We start from the raw sequence: 25,674 nt of genomic DNA, 5'->3' as shown, positions 1-25,674 counted from the left end.
CGTGCGTGCGTGTGTGCGTGCGCGTGTGCTTGCGCGTGTGTGCGTGTGTGTGCGTGCGGGCGTTTTTTTGTTTGTTTCACTGACCAAAGACTATACTTTGCATTGTCATATCCACTGGCATATGGAAGTCTCTACAAAACATGAATTTCCAGGGTAAATATATACTTAAATACACCTGTATGCCTCTATTTACTTTTCGTGGGAGCTCTTCTGCTGTGTGTTCTCTCAGTGGCACTGTGGTGGGACTTGGGTAAGTGAACTGTATGCATGATGATACTTCGATAGCAGCAAACGGGAGATGATGAAATCTAGAGATAGAAACCAACTCACAGGAGCTATGCAGCACACAGTGAAGCACTGAGTACACTTGCAAATGCTTTTTGCCTGTGGTGGTATATATATATAATATATACACGTATATATTAAGAGAAATCCCAACACCTTATGGTTGTAAAAGAAATTGGCACCATTAACATTATAACTAATGCGTAGAATTAATGCCAGCCCTGTATAATACACAAAGCTGGAACTGGTGATAAAACCTAATTGTAAGGCTGGGGCAATATTAGGACAAGTTTCCGTGACTGTATTAACCCATAAAAACCGGGAACGCATCTGTGTAACCACTTAAACTATTATTTTATACTTTGGCTATTCAAAAATAGCAGATATACAAGCTCATAGCGCTTGTAGATCTGCTATTTTTGAGAAATCGTGAAAATGTGTGCAAATCTTAACTCTTTGCTTCTGGGGGTCCCTGGAACAAAATATTGTAAGATGCTGGTCCGCAGCCAAATACATTTCATATCAAGTTTTTTTTTTTTAACAGAAGCGGGGAGGAAGGCGTCACATCCGCTTTATCGGTCTGCAACGTTCGCTTGAGCCTGCTCACCGCCGTTTGAGTTATATACGGTACCGATAGGCACAGAATCGTAAATCATGTTGTGGGGACTATTATCTCACCGTGGGATTTGCGGTTCATATGCACAGCTTTCCGGGTTTTCTACGTGTCTATGCACGGAATGACATCCGTGCAATGTGCACTATGTTGTAGGAGATCAGTCTGGCTCACAAGACCTAGGGCTCACCAGATTGAAAGTGGTTCATTTCATTACCATTTCACCTACTATAAGTTCACCCAATGAGAGAACGTGTAGGGTATGCCTATTCAGATCATAAGTATTAGTACCAATACTGTTTTTTTCCTTCCAGATACCGGGTTCCAAATCAAGTCTGTAACTGTGAGAGTGTCCAAATTGAACCAAATTGGTCCATTTGGTTCCATTTGTACACTCTCAGAGTGCAGTGTAGATTTAGGTCCCTGAGATAAAAATGCCATCAAATGGGGGGGCCGTTGTCTAGTGCAAATCAAACAGGGGGGGGGGGGGGGGGGGGGGGGTACAGAAAATCTGTATCTTTACATTTTATTTTTGAATTTCCATATCTTGGTTTTAATTACTTAAGCCTAATGTTATACTTTCACAAATGTAAATACAGACAATACAGAAAATATCTATCTATCTCTGAGTTAGATCAGCTGTTAGATGTTTTAAAATAAATGTGAGAATAAAAAAAGTAAAACACAATATATCATCATCATCACAATACGATATAATAATCATAATATCAAGGTATCTGGTCCCAAAAATATATCACGATTGATTTAGTCAATATCGTCCAGCAGCAGTAACCTTATCTACAAGAAATGGTAAATTATGCAAAACTCTCTGCATTATGACTAATGCAGTGAATTAATGCCAGGCCCCCACAGGGAAAAGCAGGAAATAGGTGATGAACCGTAATGGTACCATGATGAATTATCCTTTTATAAGAATCCTCATAATATTCAGCCGCACCGCCGAATGCATTTATACCTGCGGTGCACACAGCAGCACCAAGCCAGGCTTTGTGATGGCTGCTGCTTCCTGCCAATCCCAAACACACAGACGGCAAGTCTGACCCGCCGTGCATGGCATGCAAATATTTGACTCCCTATATCCTATCAATAATGAGACGTCGACACTCCGGAGACGGGCTCTCTCTCTCTCTCTGTGTGTGTGTGTGTGTGTGCTTTGAACGCCAGCCCACATCCCCCTGCCAACGGCTCCTCCTCACAATGTAATGGAATGTGATGATATGCAAGCTCCAGTTCACAAACATTAAAGTCGTCGCCACAAGCGACTGCACTCGTTTAGTGTTAATATCTGTAAATAGCTGCTGTGGTCACAGGGCATGTGTTTAGTGGGGTTTTTTTTTCTCCCCCTCCTCCTCCTCCTTCTCGTCAGGGGGGGACCAGAAACAGGGGGGGAGGATTAATGTCATTCGCTTTGGTCCTCCGAGGCAAAAAAAAAAATGTTTGGATTGTTTATTTGTCTCCCCCCCCCCCCTCTAAAATGGCAGTAATGACACCCTCATCTATCTACATATTTATCTGTTTCTCTGCCAGCCGTCGCTTTACCCTGTGAACGATGGAGGGGATGGGGTGGGGTGGGGGGATGTCACACTGAATGAGCCAACCAATGCAGCCATCCGTCCCCTTTGCTTAGTTAATAAAACATCAACTGATGCACAGACTTGGACACATCATCAGCATTTTTACCTGGAGGAGTCACTGGGTGTTTCGGGTCTTGCAACAGACACCCTCCTCCAGGCGACCCGAACCGAGGCTGATCAGACCTCCCGGGCCTGTGTCCAAGTGGCATGCTATACTGCCCCCACTGTCTCTTGGGGGTAGTTAAGAGACGGTGTTAATTAGGGGGTTATAGGGTTAGCCTGGCACTATAGCCAGACTAGACTAGAGCCATATGAAATCCGTGTTAACGGAATCGCGGACGGAATCGCAGAAATGACCAATAAAAATGGAATTGGAATAAAACACGGAATATTGCAGAATTTGGAAAATAAAAAAAAATCGCGGTAAATTTTTTTTTTTTACTGCGATTTTTTACAAATCCACGGGACACCACCATTTTGCATGGCCACATCCTACTTTATAAACAGTAAAATCCACGTAGAAATAGTCTTAGAAAGACGATAGAAACAATAATACATGGGCGACGCCATTTTGCGCATGCTCAGACCGAATTAGACCGAATTATTTTGGGAACATTTTTGCGTATAACACAACAAGGGCCATGTATGGACTGTTATATCTTGAACATTTATTCATTTCCACTTACCAGACACTTTTTTAATGGTAAAAATGAGCATAAAAAGCAAAATACAGAATTCAGAAATATTAAAATGGAAAAAACAGAATTTGGGAAAAAAATAAAACGGATTTCATATGGCTCTAGACTAGACCGACAACACGGATCCACTCACATATGGAAGTCTAGTGAGTGAATCTAGGCCATCAGTCCGGGCCGATGCCAGGCCAGGTTAGCTGATATGTTGTTGGCGACACTAGGAGGCTCTCTAGGCACTGTGGGTTGCCTCCGGGCCTGGCTCGCTCCTCCTTCGTCTGACCAGAAGTAGGGGATTTTCTGCTGGGTCGTTTTTGCTGGGGCACAAACATCTCACTCTGCCTTGATGGATTAAACCAGTGTTGATTTTGACAACACAATTCCATTTAGTTTTAGTCATCTTAAATGTTTTACTGTTAGTCCAGTTTTAGTTGACTAAATATCATACGATTTTAGTCGACTAAATCTACAGTTGATTTAGTCGGGTGGAAACCTCATATGTCCAAAACTTTGGACATATAAGTAACTGTCCTGTTACTTTTCAGGATTCAAATTCAAAAGCATCAAAAATAGCAGATCTACAAGCTCAAAACGTGCCACTTCGCGCCGCGTTTCGAGCTTGCAGATCTTCTATTTTTGATGCTTTTGTGTGATGCTGTAGTATGATCAAGTAGGCGTTAATTTACGAAAAAACACAAAAAGTTTAAATATGGAGATATGAGGTTTCTGCCCGACAACAACAATATACAAACACGTGCACGCACACACACACACACGGCTGCGCGTATGCACGCAGCACACAGACCTTGACACAAGACACACACACACACACACACACACACACACCACACCTTCTCCCATCATCCTCTCTGCTAATATAGTGAAATGCTCAAAACAATCCCATCTGTTCCATGGCCTTGTTGTGTATTCCCTGACTGTGCTACTACTGATGTCAATTAGCCCGCTTGTTATATCACACACCACACACACACACACACACACACACACACGCACACACACACACACACACACACGCCGCAAGGAGCATCGCGGCGTATGATTATATTTAATGACCTTGCCTCTCGCCGTATACAGTACATGCTTATGTTTGTGTCACATGCTGAGAAGCTGCCGCTCTCTGATATGACATCTGTGTCACTCCGATGGAGGCCGCGGCATCCTGGAAGTGATCGTCTCTCCAGGCGCCACTACTCTCTCTGACAAGTGTAACAATCGACCCAAATGCTCCATTATGCCGTTCCATTTGGGTCCATTTTGTACACTCCGAGTTAAATTGAACCATATGGCGGTATCGTGATTTTACTATTTGGGGCTGACTACTGCAGGTACTGCGCCTATTAAAAAGGGATAGTTCATAAATTTTCTATCAATTACACACACACCATGAAGCCTTGAATTCATGGAGATTTTGTTTTGTTTTCGTGGCATTCCTGAGCCAATCATTTTGATGACCGGAGGAAAGATGCTAATGTCTCCGGTAGGAGACTCAAAGTTGACTCTTTTGAGTCTCCTACCGGAGCCGCCGCCGCCGGTCATCAATTTTTTTGCTCCATGGGATGTGTAATTGATTAAAAAAAAGGTAATTTTGGGGTGAACTATCCCTTTAGATATCGTTGTTGTCGGGCACAAACCTCTCTCTCCAAGTTTCAACTGTTTGCGTTTTTTCATAAATGAAACTCGTACTCGTCATCATACTACATACAGTACTACAGCTGTGTCCCTATACGCCGAGTCCCATTTCCAATCTTCATAACAGTGTGTGACAACACCAGACAATTAGGAACGTGCACTACTAGTGCCAGCTATCGGTGGCATGTCAGAACATAGAGCATGAATTAAACCTAAGTGCCGTGCATGCCACTCAGCCACCATCGCTGAGTGGCTGTAGCTACACAGTCACATGAGGAGGAGACGCTGTACAGAAAGAAACATAATGGTTTCTTAAGAGCATCATGTTCCTCATATGGTTCTCTAGACAACCTTTTAAGTCAAAGTTCTTCCGCTCCTCAAAGAACCATCATCGATGGAGCACTTAAACCAATAGCGTCCAAATTTTGGGTATATGTCTTAATAGGCCAACGTATCGCCTGTTAAAATATCGCGTTGCAACGCATTGTGAGCTTGTAGATCTGCTATTTTTTTTGCTAATGCCCCCCCTTCCCCCCCACCCAGAATGTGGACGCTGGGGGTTCAAGTGCTTAAGCGTTCTTTGTAGAACCAAAAACGGTTCTTCTATGGCGGTGGTTCTCAACCAGTTGTCCGGGGACCACCAGCGGTCCTTGAGGGGGTTCCAGGTAGTCCCCAGCTAAATGACGGAGAGTCGGTAACCAAATGGACCCTTATAGATCTTTAACTCTTGAGAGCGTAAAATGAAACCAAATGGACCCGTAAGGGTCCATTTGGTTTCATTTTACGCTCTCAAGAGTTACATTATTGTTAAACATCTGCATTACTTAAAGGGATATTTCACTTTCAAAAAAACTTTTGGTGATTGTATCGTCTACTCAGGCTTTTGTGAACCCCGCAGACAGTTTTTAAGTTGCTTGTTTCAATATTTAGATATTAGATATTCATTTTATTAGACACACCCCCTTCCTATATAAACCCATTGTAACTTCAAACTCTTTTTTTAACATGTTAGATTCATCAAAAACACCCGTCCTTGGTTCACCCGTCTCCTACCGCCCCCCTAATACGCGAGGGGGCCGTGTTTTTTCAATCACTTTTTTCATTTATTTTTTATATTTTTTTTTGAAAATAAAAAAAACAAAATACAATAAAATAAATAAATAAAATAAATTAAAAAAAATCTCGGAAAAACACGGCCCCCTCACGCATTAGGAGGGCAGGGTGAATCACTAGAACCAAGGACGGGTGTTTTTGATGAATCTAACATGGTTAAAATGGAGTTTGAAGTTACAATGGGTTTGTATAGGAAGGGGGCGTGTCTGATAAAATGAAAATCAAATATCTAAATACTGAATCGAGCAACTTAAAAACTGTCTGGGGGGCTCACAAAGGCTTGAGTAGATGATAAAATCACCAAAAGTTTTTCTGAAAGTGAAATATCCCTTTAATTAAAGCATTGTTATTTTGATCAAAGTTTGCCTGTCATCTCTCCTATTGGTACCAACATCAATACAGCATGGAATTGTGGACAAAATCGTATCCAACGACAACAAAAATATTCTATAAGTCTTGGGTCTGAGAGGCTAAATCTCATCAAACGGTGGTTCCGCGTGGCTCAAATGCCGAATAAATAATGGACCTTACGATACGAAAAGGGTTGAAAACCACCGTTCCATCATGGCATCACTCAAGAACCTATAGTTCCGGTTCTTCCAGCTAGCCGGCACCTTTATTTCTTCCTGCGTGTGTAGTAGTGTACTCTATAGTGAGGTGCTAGACATGTTCGGTGGCGCCCTACAGGGCAAGCTTTGTCATGCTACTGCCATGTCTCAGCTTGACCTCGCGCTAGCCTCTCAGCGAACACTTACAGCCCTCACTTTGGTCAGCGCTGTGACACTATAGCTGTCACCGCCAGGACGGCGAGGGGAGGGGGGAGGGGACACACACACACACACACACACACACGCCTACAGGTCACACAGCTGGGCGCCCAACTGCCCATCATAAGACCCCTTTTTTTCCTGACGTGGAAAAGGGTTTGTTGTTCCGTCATTGCAGCAGCAGTGCTCGCTCTGCTATGTCGGCATGAAAAGATGACGAGTCATGTGGCTAGATAGATAGATACTGATACTGACTACTACTGTAGCATCATCAGCATCGCCCACTGGTTGCACACAAGTAGATGATGAGGGAGAGGGGTGTGTGTGCGTGTGTGTGTGTGTGTGTGTGTGTGTGTGTGTGTGTGTGTGTGTGTGTGTGTGTGTGTGTGTGTGTGAGAGAGAGACAGACAGACAGATTTAGACAGACAGAAATTAGGATAGATCGACAAGCAGAGAGAAAAAAAGGACAAAGTGGACAGACAGACAGACAGACAGACAGACAGACAGACACCCAGCATAGGCTACAACATGAAATCCACTGATGACTTTGCAAATAGATAGATGTGAATGTCAAGCATAATATGGTCTTCATAAAAGGCACGCACACACAAAAGACACTTCGACTACTAAATGCAAAGACAAGTGCCACCATCCATGGCGACCTTCCTTTGAATCTGTTAATGGCAATGATTGAACACAATGACCATTGTGTCTTGGCTGCAGAGAGAGAGAGACAGAGGCACGACTTTAAAGGCTTCAATCAAGACAAATTAAAATTGACCCCCAACCATCGACTCTGCAATAATCAATGGCGGGGAATTACTAAATTTAGACTCACACTGGCCGTCGTGAATCATGATGGATTGGAGGCAACCAACAACAGTGATTTCTACACGACTGTCCGTATAGATAGATAGATAGATAGATAGATACAGAGTTAAAATATCATTTTTTCCCCCTCTTTTTTACAGAGATGATTTGTATGATGCTTCTCCTTGAGGAGAAGCATCATACAAATCATCTCTGTAAAAAAATAAACATAAAAATCATGAAAATAATCTTTGTTAAAAAAAAATCATAAAAATCATCTCTGTAAAAGATTCTCGCCCCAAACACATAACATTCAGTCCTTCACACACACATATCCACTCCCCCTGCGGCGTTTTCCCCTCTTACATAGAGACTGTGCTTTTGCATTGAAGGAGAGACGCTGCTGGCTTTTTTGACCGTTAGTCAGCTCACAGTCAGTCACTATAGTATAGTAGCCCCCCATACACTGACTGTCTCACAAGGTCAAGATCACATCCAACGCAAACAACACACACACACACACACACACACACACACACACACACACACACACACACACACACACACACACACACACACACACACACACACACACACACACACACATCTCCACATCACATCTCCATCCACTTACCGTACACTCCCTGGCCGCGGACCCCCTCCATCATCACGCACAGCACCAGCCCCAAAACACAGACGATTAGATCCATCTTCTGTTCACGTTAATCTCAACATATCCAGCTGTCAATGGCATAGAAGTCCTTCTCTCTCTCTCTCTCTCTCCCCCTCTCTCTCTGTCTGTCCGCCGGGGGAGGCGATGGATGGACGGATGGGAGGATGTATGGGTTGACAGACCGTTGGTTCTAGGCTGCCTAGCCCAGCGTGCATGGATGGATACAATCCGATACAATTGTATTCAATCCTCCGCTTCCAAATCCGTGCCTGGGTTGTCCTTTACGTTCACAATCTGGCCGCGGCGACGGTGTCAATATCGTAGCGATGAGTTGCGGGGGTCGCTCGCTACAGTGTGAACGTTATTGGACGCCTCTCTCCATCTCTCTCTCTTCTTCAAAGCAGGCTGTATGATCTGTCAAAGGCAAAAGCCAGCAGAGTGACACACACACACACACGCGAATATTAGAATTCGATCGACATGCACGCTCCTATATCCCATTCAAACCACGCAGAGGAGGAAGGCGCAGCAGAGCCGAGAGAGAGAGAAGACCCTGCATGTAGAGGGGGAGGCACCGGGGAACGGGCACCAGAAAGCCCCGGCCTTTAGAATAGAATGCTGCTGCTGCTGCACCACCACGGTATGGATGGATCCTCTCCTCGATCCGTTTCAGATGCGGGAGTAGAATGAATAGAATAGCAGAGGACTGTATGATCCTCCAGTCCTCAGGGACGAGAGAGACGACCCCCGAAGTGCCTCCTCAACAGGGGGGGGGGGGGGGGGTCAGTCACTCACTCGCATGGATATGCGCTCGTCCTCCGTGCAAAAAGCCGCAGACTATAGATCTAGTAGATCGAGACTAGAGCCAACAGATCAGAACGCTCAGGCATGAAACGTGTGTAGCTCCTCAATTGCTTCCAGCTGTAGTCAATTAATGAAGGCTTCAATTCACAGGACGTGCACCGGCTCCGTGGATGGATGTTGTCTGACCGGAGGAGAGGAGGAGACATCATCTCATGGTAGAAAAGAGAAGAAGCGACACACAGATTTGAAGGCAACAGTACGTTTGGTCTTTTCCAGCGATCGAAGGAAATAACCGTCAGGTTTCTTCTGCGTGTCTCGCCCTCCGTGTGAACGCTCCTACACGGACCGTAAGTGTGTGTGATGATGATGATGCCGCTGTACGGACTGTATAAGTGCGCTCGGCACAGTCACATCACGAAGGCACCCTGCTGCTGACGCTGTGCGCCCAGACTCATCATCATCTCTGCTCTCTCCCAGAGGCGAGGAGGAGGAGGAGGAGGAGGGGAGGAGGGGAGGAGGGGAGGAGGGTCCAGGAAAAAAGGGCGAGTGGTCAGTCAGTCAGTCAGTGGTGTTGTTGGGATGACGATCGGAGGATTTGATCGGAGCGGTTCCTGGGTAGATCGTTGTATCGTTAAGACCTCGGTTGGGATGGATGGTGTTGGTGCTGATGTTACCAGGGGGAGTTTGAGCGTCAGTCACGTTGCGCAATACGTGCAGCAACGGTGGAGACGGAGCGGCACCGCCAGCGGTCTGACTGTGGCTGTTCTCTGTGTGTGTGTGTGTGTGTGTGTGTGTGTGTGTGTGTGTGTGTGTGTGTGTGTGTGTGTGTGTGTGTGTGTGTGTGTGTGTGTGTGTGTGTGTGTGTGTGGATGATGATGCTACGTCAAGAGCTGCGTGGCTTCCAGCACTCATCTGTATGGAAGACTTCACTCAGCGTCAGGAGAAGAGAGAGAGAGAGAGAGAGAGAGAGAGAGAGAGAGAGAGAGAGAGAGAGAGAGAGAGGGAGAGAGCGAGAGAGGGGGGAGAGAGAGGATAAGGGGAGAGAGAGAGAGAGAGAGAGAGAGAGAGAGAGAGAAGAGGGGGAGATAGGCAGAGAACGAGAGAGCGGAGAGAGAGAGAGGTGCAGCTGCTAGATGGTGTGTGTGTGTGGGAGAGAGAGAGAGAGAGAGAGAGAGGGTTGGGAGGGGGGGTGGGGGGCTTATTGGAATTCAAGAGATCTAGTGTTGACTGTGACTGACCAGTGCAATCAACAGCTCACAGACATGGCTCTGCGTCTCGTTCTATTTCTCCACCGTCCTCTCTCTCTCTCTCTCTCTCTCTCTCTCTCTCTCTCAGTCTTCTTCTCCTCTCTCTCCCCCAGCAGCCAGGCAGAGAGAGAGAGAGAGAGAGAGAGAGACAGACAGGCAGCCAGTAGGATGGCTGCTCTATCAGTCATGTCGGCAGCCCTGTGTGCCAGCTTTCATTTGGCATTTGACAGTTCCAATTATAACACCGCAGAGAGAGAACGGCACCCTGTTATCCAACAGGTGTAACTTTTTGCCACATACACACAAAAGATATGTACAGTAGTGTGGTGTTATCTCGGCATAAATATGCTTGAAAAGAATGCCCCCCCCCCCCACACACACACACACACACACACACACACACACACACACACACACACACACACACACACACACACACAAACACACCTGCGGCGCTTTGACTTGTCATGTTGTTCAATGTCGTGGTGATTGTCATTACCTGTGCTTCATGCGGAGCAGCTATAAAGCGTGTTTCTACATAACATCGGGTGGAATTGCATCAATCAAAAAAAATACCTTCTGGTGCCGTTCAAGTGGCCAACGCACCTGCTACTGTCAGAGCACAACAACGGGCTTACACTGTAACAATCCTAAATGTTCATTTTAACTCTGAGGTTGTGTTGAGAAACGGACCCCGAAATCCTGAATTAAACACTCAGGATTTCACTGCAATATTTTCTCGGATTCCAAGTCCAAGTTTCTTCCCACACAAATATCTGCCCTGTTGGTATGAAAAAAGTACTTGAATGTGTGCGTGTATGACCCAGTGGATTATTCTAGTCCCTCTTGCAGAAATCCAAGCATAATATTTACTTGAATTGACTGACAATCTTGACTGTGTCTGACCCCGAGGACGGACGGCATCCAATACTTCAGATGAGTCAGCTGCTGCTTGGAGTGTAGGAGTTCAAAAAAACAACACTTCTCACTCCCAAGACGGCAAAAGGGTGACTTCTTGGAACGGATTTGACCAAAAGCCAAACGTTTCACTGGAAGAGGGTATCCCCCCCCCCCCCTCGACAGCACATATGTTGACTATAGCATTGGTTCTCAAAGTGGGGTACGGGGACCCCCAGGGGTACTTGAGGCGGTTCCAGGAGGTCCCCAGCTAAATGATGGATAGGAACCAAATGGAGCCTTATGGTTCTGTAACTCTGAGAGTGTACAAATGGAACCAAATGGACCCTAACGGGTCCATTTGGTTCCATTTGTACACCCTCAGAGTTAAATTAACTTTGATTTTATAATATAAATTCGGGTCCCAGAGGTATAAATGCCATTAAATGGGGGTCCGTAGCGTAATACATGTCAAACTGGGGGTCCTTGACATTAAAATGGTTGAGAATCACTGCTAGAAAGCCGTGTAAACCTTCTCTTATTGGGGTCCCTGGCTTATCTTTTCGAATGGGGGTCCGCGGGCTAATAAGTGTCAATTTGGGGGTCCTTGACATGAAAAAGTTTGAGAACCACTGGACTATAGGGGGGATATGAGTTACCATTCTGTCCCCATCGGGAGATTAACTCGAACGGCACTGAAGCGGCTGGAGCGGACTGGAGCGCAAAACGCTCAGCACGGCGACTCGCTCGCCTGGCGGTGCCTCTCGTGGCTCAAGTCCGTTTTGGACGGCGCACCTCCGTCGTTTTAATAGCTTTTAAGCGGACCCGTCACCCTTTTACGTCTTGGGGTTTGAGAACGGCTTTTCTTCCGCATTCCTGGAGTGTGGAAGTGCCAGGGATGATGGCCCCAGTGCCGGCTTAATGGAAGGGCTTTTAGGTGCTGCAGGGCACCAACCTTTGGGGGGGGGGGGCATCAAACGGCGGGGAGAAAGTGAAAGAAGACTCAACTATCGCAGAAGAGCGCAGAAATTTAGAAGCAACGGCTGCTGAAGGAGCGCTATAAAACAGTGAAACGCGGCTGTTTGGGGAGTGAGAGTGTGTTGTTCAAAAACAAACCCCCTCAACCCTTCATCTCCCTCTCTCCCTCTCTCTCTCTCTCTCTCTCTCTCTCTCTCGACCCCCACCAGTCACTCACACACATATAAGTTCACATAATCTATTGTACTATACAGAGGTATTCACATGTTGTGGTGAGGCGCACCAATGGCCAGGTCACAATCTCACGGCACAGCTATATTCACAATGCGATGCATTGTGAGCTTGAATGCCTGCTCTATTTCTGAAAACTAGACCATACCCGGTCAACGCATCCGTGGGGGGATATGCGCACATGATCTGGCAACCCGGGAGGCGACATTCTTTCACACATAAACGCTAATAAGAAGCTGAGATTTGATGAAATTGAAAAATGGGCTTCACAGTTAAGTTCAGATGGTAATGGTCAATGGCTGTGTGCAAAATCAGAGCAATTGCTCCAGCCATTGAGGAGAACCGGGTAGCTTCACCGTAGCTTCACCACTACAGACAGAGGCCGCACCACTACAGACAGAGGTTACTAGAATTATAGTAGGATAGAGCAAATATATAGAGTTATATCTTTAAAAAAAAAAATCAATGCAATAATGAAAAAATGTTGGCTATAATGACATGCCCAAAATAGTGACGCCAGACTAGTGGTAAAACATAGAGTATAGAGTTTTCCTCTGTATTGGGAATTCAGTTCTGATAGCCTATAGTAAATAAAAAATAATCACTTCTGGTGTAATTATATACCGTATATTACGATAATAATGCGTGGTTGTCACACAATCCCACAAGGCACACCTGGACTCGTGCCAGCGTGCCTCGACAGGCACGCGCCGTTTGGGAACCACTGATCTATAATATGGGCTCTCAGTCAAGAGGGGATGATGTGCTATTTAAGCCAATAGAGCCATTCAGAGTTCCAGTCGCCTACAGAGCAGGTCAGCAGCCATGGCAGATCAAAAGACTGTAATGAAAGACCCAATAACCAAAGCTTGGAGGGGGCTTTCTAATCCCCTCTCTTTAGATGGATATTCCTTCAAAGGGGGTGACTGCATATGGGGCTTCAACAGGCACACAGGCGCCCTCTATGGGTTGTTCATGTAATGATACACTATAATGATGATGATGAGGCAGTTGTTTCTCTGCATTGGTGCTTTGTGCTGTCTCTCAGAGCAAGACGCCCTCTTTCTTTGGTGTTTCGCCCAGGTGGGCGTGGCTGTATGCCTAAACCTATGTAACCTTAAACCTAACCTTAACCTCACAAAGAATATGCCTAAACCTAACCTTAACCTTAACGTCACAAAACATTTGCCTAAACCTATAACCTTAACCCTAAACTTAACCTCACAAAAACGATGCCTGAACCTAACCCTAACCCTAACCTTAGCCTCACAAAAACTATGCCTGAACCTAACCTTAACCCTGACCTTAACCGAACAAAAACGATGCCTGAACCTAACCGAACCCTAAACTTAACCTCCACAAAACTATGCCTGAACATAACCAATAACCCTAAACTTAACCTAAAAAACAACTATGCCTGAACATAACCTTAGCCTTAACCTTAACCTCACAAAAACTATGCCTAAACCTAACCTAAACCCTAACCTGACAGAAACTAACCTTCTCCAAATAGCCAATCGCACAATGTACTGTATACTGTATGGGGTTAAAGTGGTTCAACTGAAGCAAGCCCAAATAAGCAATCGACTTTACAGACAAACAAGCTCAAAGTCGCTTATCGTCCAAAACTGTTACTTTTCAGAATAAAAATTCAAAAACAGCAAAAGTAGCAGATCCACAAGCTCAAAACGCGAAGCGACACGTTTTGAGCTTGTGGATCTGAAACTTTTGATACTTTAGTGTGACGCTGTAGTATGATCAAGTAGGGCATTAAATTAGGAAAAACACCCCGACAACAAGGTTATGATAAGCGGACATGGCAACAGCGCTCATGTCTACTGTTACATGATACCACCATTGCTACTGTTACTGGCCAATCTTAGTTTCAAGGGTCTCCACAGTACGTGGGACAGATAAGTGAACTGATTTCTGCTGGAGTTAGTAATTTGAGATGGGGCTGTTTTAAAAAGTAATTTTGTAATCTTAATTATTAACCAAGTCCATCAATTTTATGTTATATCATTAATGCACAGTGCCCTTTTCGCTCAGTATCAGAGATACTTCCCCGGCATTACGGCACTAGTGCAGATAAGGGGACTGTGACTTCTTCTAACGTGTTCTAAGATCTTATTATTTTCTGCTAATAATTGGCTTTGTTTTATCGCATGCTCCTCTGGAGCAAGAGAGGTCTGCAGTTTTGATCTTCTCATGAAACTGTAATGTGTGAAATGTAATAGAAAGACTCTTATAGCAAGTGATTTGATTTTACATTGTGACTGCGGCTGCAATCAATTATTTTATTAGCTATTATTCCATCAATTACTTTTTCAATTAATCTGATCATCTTGAAGCACGATTATTTTGAAAACGCTTTCAATGTTTTTATATCGACTAATTGACACACTATTCTAATCTAATCGACTGAATCACTGATTTATCACTTAGTGTAAGGGATGTTTTGTACTTCATGGTGCAGCGGTGTCGCTCAAAAGTACAGAAAATATCTGATCTACAAGCTTCCAATATGTGGGATCGCCTTGCTTGTGAAGTGACCATTGTCATCACATGGTTGCATTAAATATTTATGAAATATGATACCTTATTATACCTTACAAACACTAGACATACAACTTCACGCTTAGCTAATGTATGTGCATGATAGTATTGCCATATGTTAGCTAGTGTGTGTATGTGTGTGTGTGTGTGTGTGTGTGTGTGTGTGTGTGTGTGTGTGTGTGTGTGTTTAAAATAAGATAAGATAAACCCTTATTGATCCCAGTGGGTGTCGTAGCAGCAACAGCAGTAAGAGTGAAAAACATGAGGTACAGGTTAGAGAGGTAAGAATAATGATACAATAAAGATAAAATGAAATAAAACTGAACGATCGGACGAATCGAACGGATCTGTCTTGATCACTTGATCAAGAGATAATATGTACCGATTTGCGTGATGTTTGGACAACATTTGTAGGAGTTATATTAAAAAATGGCTTTGCAAAAATGTGACTGCTACTGGTCAAAAGTGCCTCATGTCGCCAGGTGACAATCAGTAGATAATGGAACATTTAGATCGATTTTTCTTTTTTTGTGTTTTTCGTTTTTTTTCATATTAACACAGTTCGAATGTTGAAGAAGGTTTGTAATGCAAAAGCTAGTCGTTTTAGAATCCTTAAATGGTTACATTAGTATAGCAAAGTAGGCTGCTTTTTTGCGAGTTTGTCTGTGTATTTGGGGGTGGAGAGACCCTTGGCCGAGATTTAGCATAGTGGTTTCGATTGGTCGCTAGCTACATTGTACTCCGGTTTCACTGCCTGAGCCGATGGTCTGAGCGCGCAAGAGCCAGTGTTGCCAGGTATTGTTATTATAAGTTAGCCCCCAAGATTTTATTTGAAAATAGCAGATCTATAAGTATAAGCTCCAGTGGTGGAAAAAGTACTCAAAGTCTCTACTTAAGTAAAAGTACCAATGCTGCAATATAAAATACTCTGTTACAAGTAAAAGTCCAGAATTCAACATTTACTTGAGTAAAAGCACAAAAGTATTGGCATCAAAATGTACTTAAAGTACCAAAGTAAAAGTACTAAATGTTTGAAAATAGCTGATCTACAAGCTCACAACGCGTCGAGCTTGTAGATCTGCTATTTTCAAATAGCTGATGTATACAATAAGGAAGGTTAAAATGCTCATGTGGCCCATAGTCGCTTATTTTGGGCTTTTTTTCCTAGACCTGGTTGCTTATTTCTCTCATAGAATCTGGCAACACTGGTGTTGTTGTTTAACTTTAGGACGGTGCATAGCGAAAGTTGCTCTGATCTGCTCATCAGAAAGGATTATTCTTATTCATTCATTTTCCTCCGTTTGTTTGATGACCCCCCCCCATTTTGAGCTATACCAACCTTTTAGCTAAACAGGCCGCTCGACGTTCGTTTGTATTCCACAACGTGTAGCGAGGCTAGATAGCATAGCCTCGTTAGCTCGTAGTGGCGAGTGTCTTGCCTGAACTACAGTCCGTACATCTACATAAACGTTCAGATTTCAAATATAAAGTGCTTAACCCATGGCCACGGATGTTACAATTATGTACGGGCCCACATAAGTACACGTATCTTCTGTATTGTTCAATAAAAAGCATTTTAATATGATCGGTGGCCATTTTATCCATTTGCTTTCAACTACGCGACCGCATCGGTTGGGAGGTGTATTGCACTCTGATACATTATAACTCTATGAGAAAATGGCCGCCGATCGGATCAAATTGCCTTTTATTGAACAATACGGAAGATACAGATACTTACACCCACCCGAAATCAAGTGTAACATCCGTGGCCATAATGTAAGCACTTTATATTTTAAATCCGAACGTTTATGTAGATGTACAGGCTGTAAATGAACAAAGTGCAAACGCCATGTTGCAGTTCAACAAAGACGTCACGTCACGACGACGTGAAGCTGTTTGCAGTGGTGGAAAGTAATAAGTAGTAAGTACATTTACTCACGTAGCCTACTGTACTTAAGCGGTGCGACGCATTGTGAGCTTGTAGATCTGCTATTTACAATTTAGTACTTTTACTTTTGGTACTTTCAGTACATTTTGATGCCAATAATTTTGTACTTTTACTCAAGTACATTTTGAATTCTGGACTTTTACTTGTAACAGAGTATTTTTATATTGCAGTATTATTGGTACTTTTACTTAAGTAGAGAATTTGAGTACTTTTTCCACCACTGCTTATTTGGGCTTGCTTTCAAGATTCTTTTTGAAAATAGCTGATTTAATAGGGCTCAAGTGGTGAAACTGGTCGTTTCTTTTGGGCTTGTTTTCATAGACTTCATAGCTTTCTCTCACAGAACAACACCAGCAACTGGATTTTATCAATACATTGACTTACATTGGCTATTTGAAAATTGCCGATCTACAAGCATGCATTGTGAGCTTGTAGATCTGCTATTTTTAAATAAATATTTTATTAAATCTATTATGATGATGATTACTTATGCCTATTTTTTAGAACACAGATCCTCTATGGGGGTCCCTCCCTGGCACTAAACAGAGTGGACAGCTGAAAGGTGTCAATGGGGGAGTGATTAGAGGAGTGGCTAGGCTGAATAAATTACCCATTGTTCACGCCCATTACCTGGAGCTGAGAGGTCCTCTGAAGTGACAATTCTTTAGGAGGGATTATCTCAGTTTGCACTATTACAGTTAACCAGATTCAAATGAACACATCTTCTTCAAATATGTTCCGATTTCAATGAATGATACATCATATGAAAGCCTATATTCTGTACTTTAATAATATGTAAAAAAATCAAAAATGAAAAATGCCAACATGCGGCATAAAGCACTGTACCCAGTCACAAATCGGCCTCCTGGTGGTGCTATAATAGGGCAATGTTGAAAGGGTGGCGTTTGTTCCTCAACGTAGTGCGAATGTGCGTGCAGAGTTTCACCGCAATCGAACCCTGCGTTCTATGATTTTTGCGGCATTTTGTGCGGGCCACTCCTGCAAACTTTAGATGTCAATCTTAGCCAATCAGGATGGAATATGAAAAATCAAACAGATCCGTCTTGATCACATGACTGAGATCATGTGTAGGCTACCGATTTGTGTGAAATTTGGATCAACATGGACCATCTCGGGGCAACAAGTGGACACACATCGGTATGTTTCACTAATTTGCTCAGTGCTACTGCTGCCCAAAAATATCTGATCTCAGAGCAAAAAAAAACAGTTGCTACGTGGTGTTGTATGCTTGTAGATCAGATATGTTTGTGCGGTGTACATTTGAAAGTAAACGTCAACGCTGCGCTTGGAGAGGGAGAGGGGAAGAGAACGCAGGACTCCATTTGTTTAACGTCATGCTGTTCAGCTTGGATTAGGAGGCTTCCTGGTAGGATGCCTTCCTTAATCCTCACTCCTCACGTCTCGGAGCAGGAAATAAAGAGGACCCGGCGTGAACCCGTTCAAAACGACGGACCGATTTGACCTTCCGGGGTTCAAGCGAGGACAGAGGTAGAACTTTCTAAGGGCTCACGCGGCCTTACAGAGAGCGACTTTCGTAAAGTAAATAATCTAGGTTGAAACAACTTGACGTTTTGCTTATCTATCTTCTTCAAAAGTTGATCCATAAAAAGTCTCATGTGTTTTCCGCGCACGTTCTCACCCCCGGTGATATCAAACTTGTACCTCGGCTTGCGGGGGCCTCCTCCGTGAGGAGGAGGAGGGGGGGGGAACTTTTTTTTTTGTGCCGCGAAGAACATCCTCCGAGACAGCCACTTAATTCAACGAGCCACTAGATTAATTGACAATTCAACCTCGGCGGAGAGAGAGCCGCCGTATCTCAGCGGAGGACTATCATATCACAAAAGGGTTTGGCGGTTAGGATTCTGACGGCATGGTGATAGCAGCTGCCACGAACCGCTGCACCTCCTCATTGTGAAATCTACCATCCTTTCACCTCGCCGCCTGGCTGCTACGTGCGTAAATATTTCCCCCGTCGTCACTGTGAATACTGAGTGTGTCTGAGTGAAGCTATAGCTCCGCTATACCCGGGGGAAATGGGGAGGGGGGGGGGGGGGGTGGAGGGGAGCGTCTGAGGGAACATTTTGAGGAATAGAAACACATTTCATGCCTGCCTGTCAGATCTTGCCTTTTTTGTTTTTGTATTTGGACTGAGGCCTGCCTCTCTGCGGGTGATTGGGCTCTGCTGGCTGTGGTATAAAGCACTAGCGCTGAGTAGGATGTCTCTCCCTTAATATGCAACACAAAAGCACTGAATCCTGCAAAAAAAATAATATATATAGAATGGGTTTTAGTTTTAAAACCCTTTTGGCCAGGCGTCTTATATTGCTTAAACGGAAAGCAAAGTCCCCCCCCCCCCCCAACCCCACTTTATGAATTAAAGATGAGTTCCTTTTTCTTTGTTTTACTATAATTTGTATCTCTCTCAATGGCCTGGTTTGTCAGGATAACTACTGTATGGGTACTGTATGTATGCATTAGCCTGGTAAAGCCGCTCCCTTCCGGAAAATCTCATTTCCATTTGATTTCAGGAAGGAGTCTGGCATGAGAACCTGTGTGTGTTTTTGACTGTGGGCTGGAGTTGGGCGGGAGTAATACTGTTGACTGACAACCCCTTCAGCCAATCAGCAGTTGTTCCCCTTCAGCCAATCAGCAGTGCATTTTTACCACCTCCAGACTAATGTGATGCAACAGGACTTTTGAGACGGCCATGCCCAAAATGGGTTGCCTTATTCGGATACATGCGTGTCACTGCCCGCCCCTGCCGGTTCTCTGAATTTTTATTTTTAAATATGCTCTGTCATGATTAATTGACCACATATATGAAGTTAAACAACTAAATTCTATCCGAACGATATCTTAAAAGTAAATTCCGTGCCTCAAAAAAGAGGTTTGAGAGAGTTTTAAAGTTTCAAAACCGAAAGTAAAAACAGCACACAGAAAACAATGGCTGCCGTTCCATTTTGGTCGGCTGCACTCGGATCCATTCGTGTTCACTCGAACTCGCCACCTGATTGGCCAACTTTCGCCGTCAATCACAGAACGATGAGCGAGGAGGGGCTTTACCACGACGCTGATAGGCTCCACTTGGTGGACGACGACAAAAAGCCAAACAAAGCCCTCATGCCAGACTCCTTGCTGAAATCAAATGGAAATTAGATTTTCCGTAGGGAGGGGCTTTACCAGGCTATGTATGTATGTATGTGAAATCGACCTGATGTTCGATGGTGCAAATAGGGGCGGGGCCGTAAGCATGGTTAACCGCATTAACCCTGTTGTCCCGATTTTTGGCAAGTTGTAACAAACAAACGCAACATCCGGGGCTTTCTGTTGATCCCCTTACCTATCCAGTTTGAATTTTCCTTTGCCCACGCGCGCGTGCGTGTGTTTTTGTTGAATAATTATAGTGGAAAATATCAGATCTACAAGCTCACAACATGTCGCATCACAACGTGTGGTGAGCGAGCCGAGTTGTGTTGTAATATCTGAAAAGAGAAAATACAAAATAAAAGCTCTGAATCGGCATGAGTCAGCTTGTTTTTGGTGCAGACAGCCATGGGCATGGCGGCACATATACTATAGTGTGGAGCAGTGAACGAAGGAGATGTGGTTCACATATCTTTTTACAAAAACAAGGGGCTTGTTGTCGCTTTGCAGGATCAAGAACAAACGCATACATAAATCCATAAGTGGCAGAGTTATTTTTTTTTTACTCAAAGCAACGATTTGCACACCTTCCCGTCTGAAGCTGTGTCAACAGCATCCCGGGGAAAGAGAAGCATGAAGCAGCCGCTTGTTAGAAGCCTTTTTAGTCACTGTCAACCTCCCTCCCAGTTAGTAAGATAACGGAGCTGTCGGCGCAAGAAAACCTCTTATCTCCATATTTCTAACTGTTTGTGTTTTTTTGTAAATTAACAACACCCTAAAGTAACTAAGTACATTTAACTCAAGTAGCCTACTGTACTTAAGTACAATTTTGAGGTATCTTTTTTACTTTAATGGAGTATTTCCAATTTTCAATACTTTTGCTTCTACTCCACCACATCTCAGAGGCAAATATCGTACTTTTACTCCACTATTTGACAACTTTAGTTACTAGTTGCTTTGCAGATATAAACGATGATATTATGAAACATACATTAACCACTTCAACCCTATTTTATACCTAGGCTATTTGAAAATAGCAGATCTACAAGCTCACAGCGTTGTGAGCTTGTAGATCTGCTATTTTCAAACATCTCAGTACTTTTACTTTTGGTACTTTAAGTATATTTCTATGCCAATACTTTTGTACTTTTACTCAAGTAACATTTTGAACACAGGCCTGTAACAGAGTACTTCTACATTGCAGTATTGATACTTTTACTCGAAACGCGAAGCGACTCGTGTCGAGCTTGTCGATCTGCTATACTTTTGAATTTGAATACTGAAAAGTAACAGTTTTGGGGACATATGAGGTTTCTTTACACCCGACAGAGACGATATAAGCTGTGGTATAATGCAACACAGTTCTGCACGGGGAGAAACAAACCGCGAGCAGCTAGCTAGATGAAACTATATCATCATCCAGAACTGCTGCCAGCCAGCAGAACGTTTATCCCTCCCCAAAATCTGGTGTGGAGGTGACCTATTTTCACACAGCATCGTTTATCAAATGTGGCGTGATGCAAGGAAAGGGATGTTGGAATCCATCCCTCTGTTTTGGGTGTGCGTGTGCGTGTGTGTGTGTGTGTGTGTGTGTGTGTGTGTGTGTGTGTGTGTGTGTGTGTGTGTGTGTGTGTGTGTGTGTGTGTGTGTGTGTGTGTGTTTGTGTGCGTGCATGCGTGTGTGTGTGTGTGTCTGATGATAATATTGTATCGTGACAATATACATTTTTGTATATTATACATTTTTCGAAACCTTTCAAAAACAGGAGATCTACAATAAAATGTCGCTTTGTGACGCCGTACTACAATATTATAAAAAACCCAGATGATTTCCAGTTTCATATCACAAATATTCATATATTATCCATATGTTGCCCTGGCCTAGTGTGTGCGTGTGCGTGCGTGCGTGCGTGCGTGCGTGCGTGCGTGCGTGTGTGTGTGTGTGTGCCTGAGTGTTTGTTTGTAGAGTTCATCTGCATGGAGGGCTTAGCAGCAACATAGCCAAGTGCAAAATCCATCCTTTTGAGCAGTTATCAAAAACGTACACGCCTAAAGCCCTATTACGTACTTTGTTTGTACGACGGTGTTGCATCCCTAAAACAGCAGACCTACAAGCTCACAAGGTGTTTCATCCTTGTGAGCTTGTAGCCTGATCAATACTGATCCGGTCCGTAGTGCGTCATCAGGCGGCCGTAACCCACGGCCGTAGCCAAGGGTGCCGGTATCACCCAAAATAATTCCCCGCAATCAAGGGCATCATAATTTTAGGGCCTACCCAATAAAACCCTTGATAGTTTAGCTCCTAGGAATAGTTGGTTTGGTATATCCATCCTTTATTCCGACCAGAAGTGTCATCAAAGCGCGGCTTACGGTGACGGACATTCAAGAGTGTATAGTGTCACTTTAAACATCAGATCTCTTGCAAAAAAACTTTTAAAAAAGCTATAAAAATACGTGATTTAAAGCAAGGACCATAGGCGCGGGTTTTTAACTGTGGCGGATCTGTTATGGACGTGGAATTTCTGCACTGTACAATCATAAAGGTAAGAATAACGTTGGGGGCAAAATTCTCCTTTAAGGGTGCTATAGATTGACAAGGGTCATTGTAAGGTAAAATAAGGTATCATATTTCATGAATATTTAATGCAACCATGTGATGACAATGGTCACTTCACGAGCAAGGCTGATCCAACATTATTGTAAGCTTGTAGATCAGATATTTTCCGTACTTTTGAGCGAATACCAGGCTTTCCTCTGAGGTGGAAAGTCTGGTGACGCGAAGAGGTTAGTGAGCTGTAGTCTGCTATTTCGAGCGATGCGACACCGCGGTACGGCAGAGCGTAGATTAGGCGGTGCGGCGCCCCCCCATGGGAGTTCTATCATCTCAACATGCACTGAAAAAAAAAGTCCCATGTTTCCGCTTTGCACACTTAATGACTTGTCCCGGGGTCCCGTGGTGTTCTACAGGAAAAAGGGTAATCGTGCCATGTCGGGGAGCCCATCAAAGAGCTTTGAATCCAGTCGTTTGAGGACTTTGTCGTGCTGCGCTCGCGGCTCTCCCGCGAGGGTCTCGAACAAAGGCTCCCCTTGTTCACCAGACATGAAGTTCAAAGTAATCATTCGCCTCAAATGCCACATTTGAACAGCGATGTTGACAATTTAAATGGAAGCAAATGCAAGTGCACACGGAAAAAAACAGAGCCGGGCCTTGATGAGCTGGAGGCTGCGGGGCGTTCGGCAGCGCAACCAACGGCCTCTTTTCCCACAGGTGGCTATTGGCTATCGTCATATGGCTGGGCTTTTTGATGGCGGTGAGACGAAAAAAATAAATTCACGGTGCTCCGTTTTGTATTTATTCATGTGTTATGCCAAACAGAGCAGAAAACTGTGTTAGTTAAATTCAGCAAACCCAGAAACCCCTTCTCCCTTTTGATTCACGGGCGGACGTGCACGCACGCACGCACGCACGCACGCACGCACGCACGCACGCACGCACGCACGCACGCACGCACGCACACACACACACACACACACACACACACACACACACACACACACACACACACACACACACACACACACACACACACACACACACACACACACACACACACACACACACACACACACACTCCAACGTTCACCACTTTGAAAGTCTTCTCCTACACTTGAAGAAGTCTCGGGGTGCTTTTTGAAGACTGTTGGCGGGCGCGCTAGCTCTCTCCCTCGACAGCAAAAATTGTCCCGTTCATATCCTCCTCCTCTCCAATGCACATCGAGGACTGTATGATACAAAATGTTGTTTACTGGAAACGGCTTCAACTAGATAATGCCTCGACCCGAGTGCTTATCCGACGGCGTAATGCACTTAGAAGCCTTATTTCTTATGTTGAATGGCAACCCCGGCGCGGCAAATAAGCGCCGTGATTGGGTAGCACTCAAGTCTCAGGCCGCTGAGGTGGTATTACACCAGACATCTTGGATATGAGAGGCTGTATTATAGTCCATTATCCCATTGAGAACGGGAACGCGTCTGTGTGTCATTTTAAGATGACTTTGGGCTATTCAAAAATAGCAGATATACAAGCTCATAGCGCGGCACCGAGTGCCACGCTATGAGCCTGTAGATCTGCTATTTTTTGATGAAGAATCGTGGAAAAGTCTTGAATATACATTTTTAACTCAAATCTTTGCCTCTGGGGGTCCCTGGAACAACATATTTTGAGATGGGGGGGTCGGTCCGTGGACAAATACATATCATTTTGGGGGTCCTTGACATGAAAAAAGTTGGAGAACCACTGATATTATAGCAACATAATAATAATAATAATAAAAAAAACTGTTAGGATTCAGAAAACATTTTGTAGAATCCCCAGAAGCAAAGATTTGAGTTAAAAATGTTTGCTTAAAAAAAGATATATATTCAAAGATTTGCACAAATGTTCAAGATTAAAAAAAAAAAAAAAAGCAGATATATACGCTCATAGCGCGGCACTCGGTGCCGCGCTATGAGCTTGTAGATCTGCTATTTTTTTTTAATTGCCCAAAGAAATGACACAGGCGCTTTCCCGGTCTTAACGGGTTATAGGGCACTAGGGATGGTTGAGGGGGGAGAGAGAGAGTGAGGGGAGGAACCCGAGCAGAGACTTATCTTCAACAGACAGATGGAGAGTTAACGTCTAGGCGTCCCTAGCCGCCAACCGCACTACGAGTCCATATTGGACTGGGCTGATGCATAGGTACGTATCGCCACTGTCGAGCAGAAACCTTGTATCTCCATATGTCATTTCTTTTTCATACTAGTGTCGCATTAAGGAGGAAAAACAATGGCTGATCTACAGGCTCACAACACGTCGCTATGCGATATGATGTCAGGCTTGTAGATCTGCCTTTTTTTGGGGGTTATTTTTGTATCTATTTTTTTTAGGCGAAGATGAACAGTAACCGCTTTTGACATACAAGGTTATTTCCACCCGACAGAGACGATGTGAAAGACCAAACGATCTGCCACAAACAGATGGGCCCTTCACCATAACACACACACCTGCTCCCCCCCACCCCACACACACACACACACACACACACACACACACACACACACACACACACACACACACACACACACACACACACACACACACACACACACACACACACACACACGCACGCTGCAGAACAGGTGACAGGTGCCTAGATAGCCTGTTGGGAGATTTATATTCACTCCTATTCATAATATTGGTTGTTGATATAGCCTACTGTCAGTACACACTATCAACAGTGAATATGAATATAACGACTACACACTGTACATATTCATCCAGGAGATAGTCACTGCTTAAGGCCTGGTTTACACTCTATACATATATCAGTCTGCATATCGTGGAAACCTCATGATTTACAGATCTGCAAGCTCAATGGGCCAGGTGCTTTACTCTGTCTTCTACCCAGAGCCATCTCAACAGTGGTGGAAAGTAACTAAGTACATTTCAGTACATTTTTGAGGTATTTGTACTTTACTTGAGTATTTCCAATTTCCAATACTTTTACTTCTGCTCGACTACATCTCAGAGGCAAATATCGTGCTTTTACTCCACTACATATACTTGAAAACTTTAGTTACTAGTTACTTTTCAGATATAATATGATATAAT

The 25,674-nt window shown here is 44.1% G+C and overlaps 1 protein-coding gene across 1 annotated transcript in view; it reads right to left on the bottom strand.

Annotated features, from left to right (window-relative positions):
- The window catches only part of LOC311062689 (MAM domain-containing glycosylphosphatidylinositol anchor protein 2), a gene marked incomplete at both ends in the record, with an annotated part of 584,351 nt that extends 576,072 nt beyond the window's left edge, over nucleotides 1-8,279 (bottom strand). Inside the window, 2 exon segments of the mRNA XM_084081896.1 lie at nucleotides 8,160-8,235; nucleotides 8,238-8,279. Coding sequence (XP_083938022.1) covers nucleotides 8,160-8,235; nucleotides 8,238-8,279 — 118 coding nt within the window.
- Nucleotides 8,280-25,674: the final 17,395 nt, after the last annotated feature.

Source organism: Gymnoscopelus microlampas (genome assembly GCF_963454915.1).
Source record: "Gymnoscopelus microlampas genome assembly, chromosome: 16".
NCBI lineage: Eukaryota > Metazoa > Chordata > Actinopteri > Myctophiformes > Myctophidae > Gymnoscopelus > Gymnoscopelus microlampas.
The sequence above is the reverse complement of the archived record's forward strand: the minus strand, read 5'-3'. Positions and strand labels throughout refer to the sequence as shown.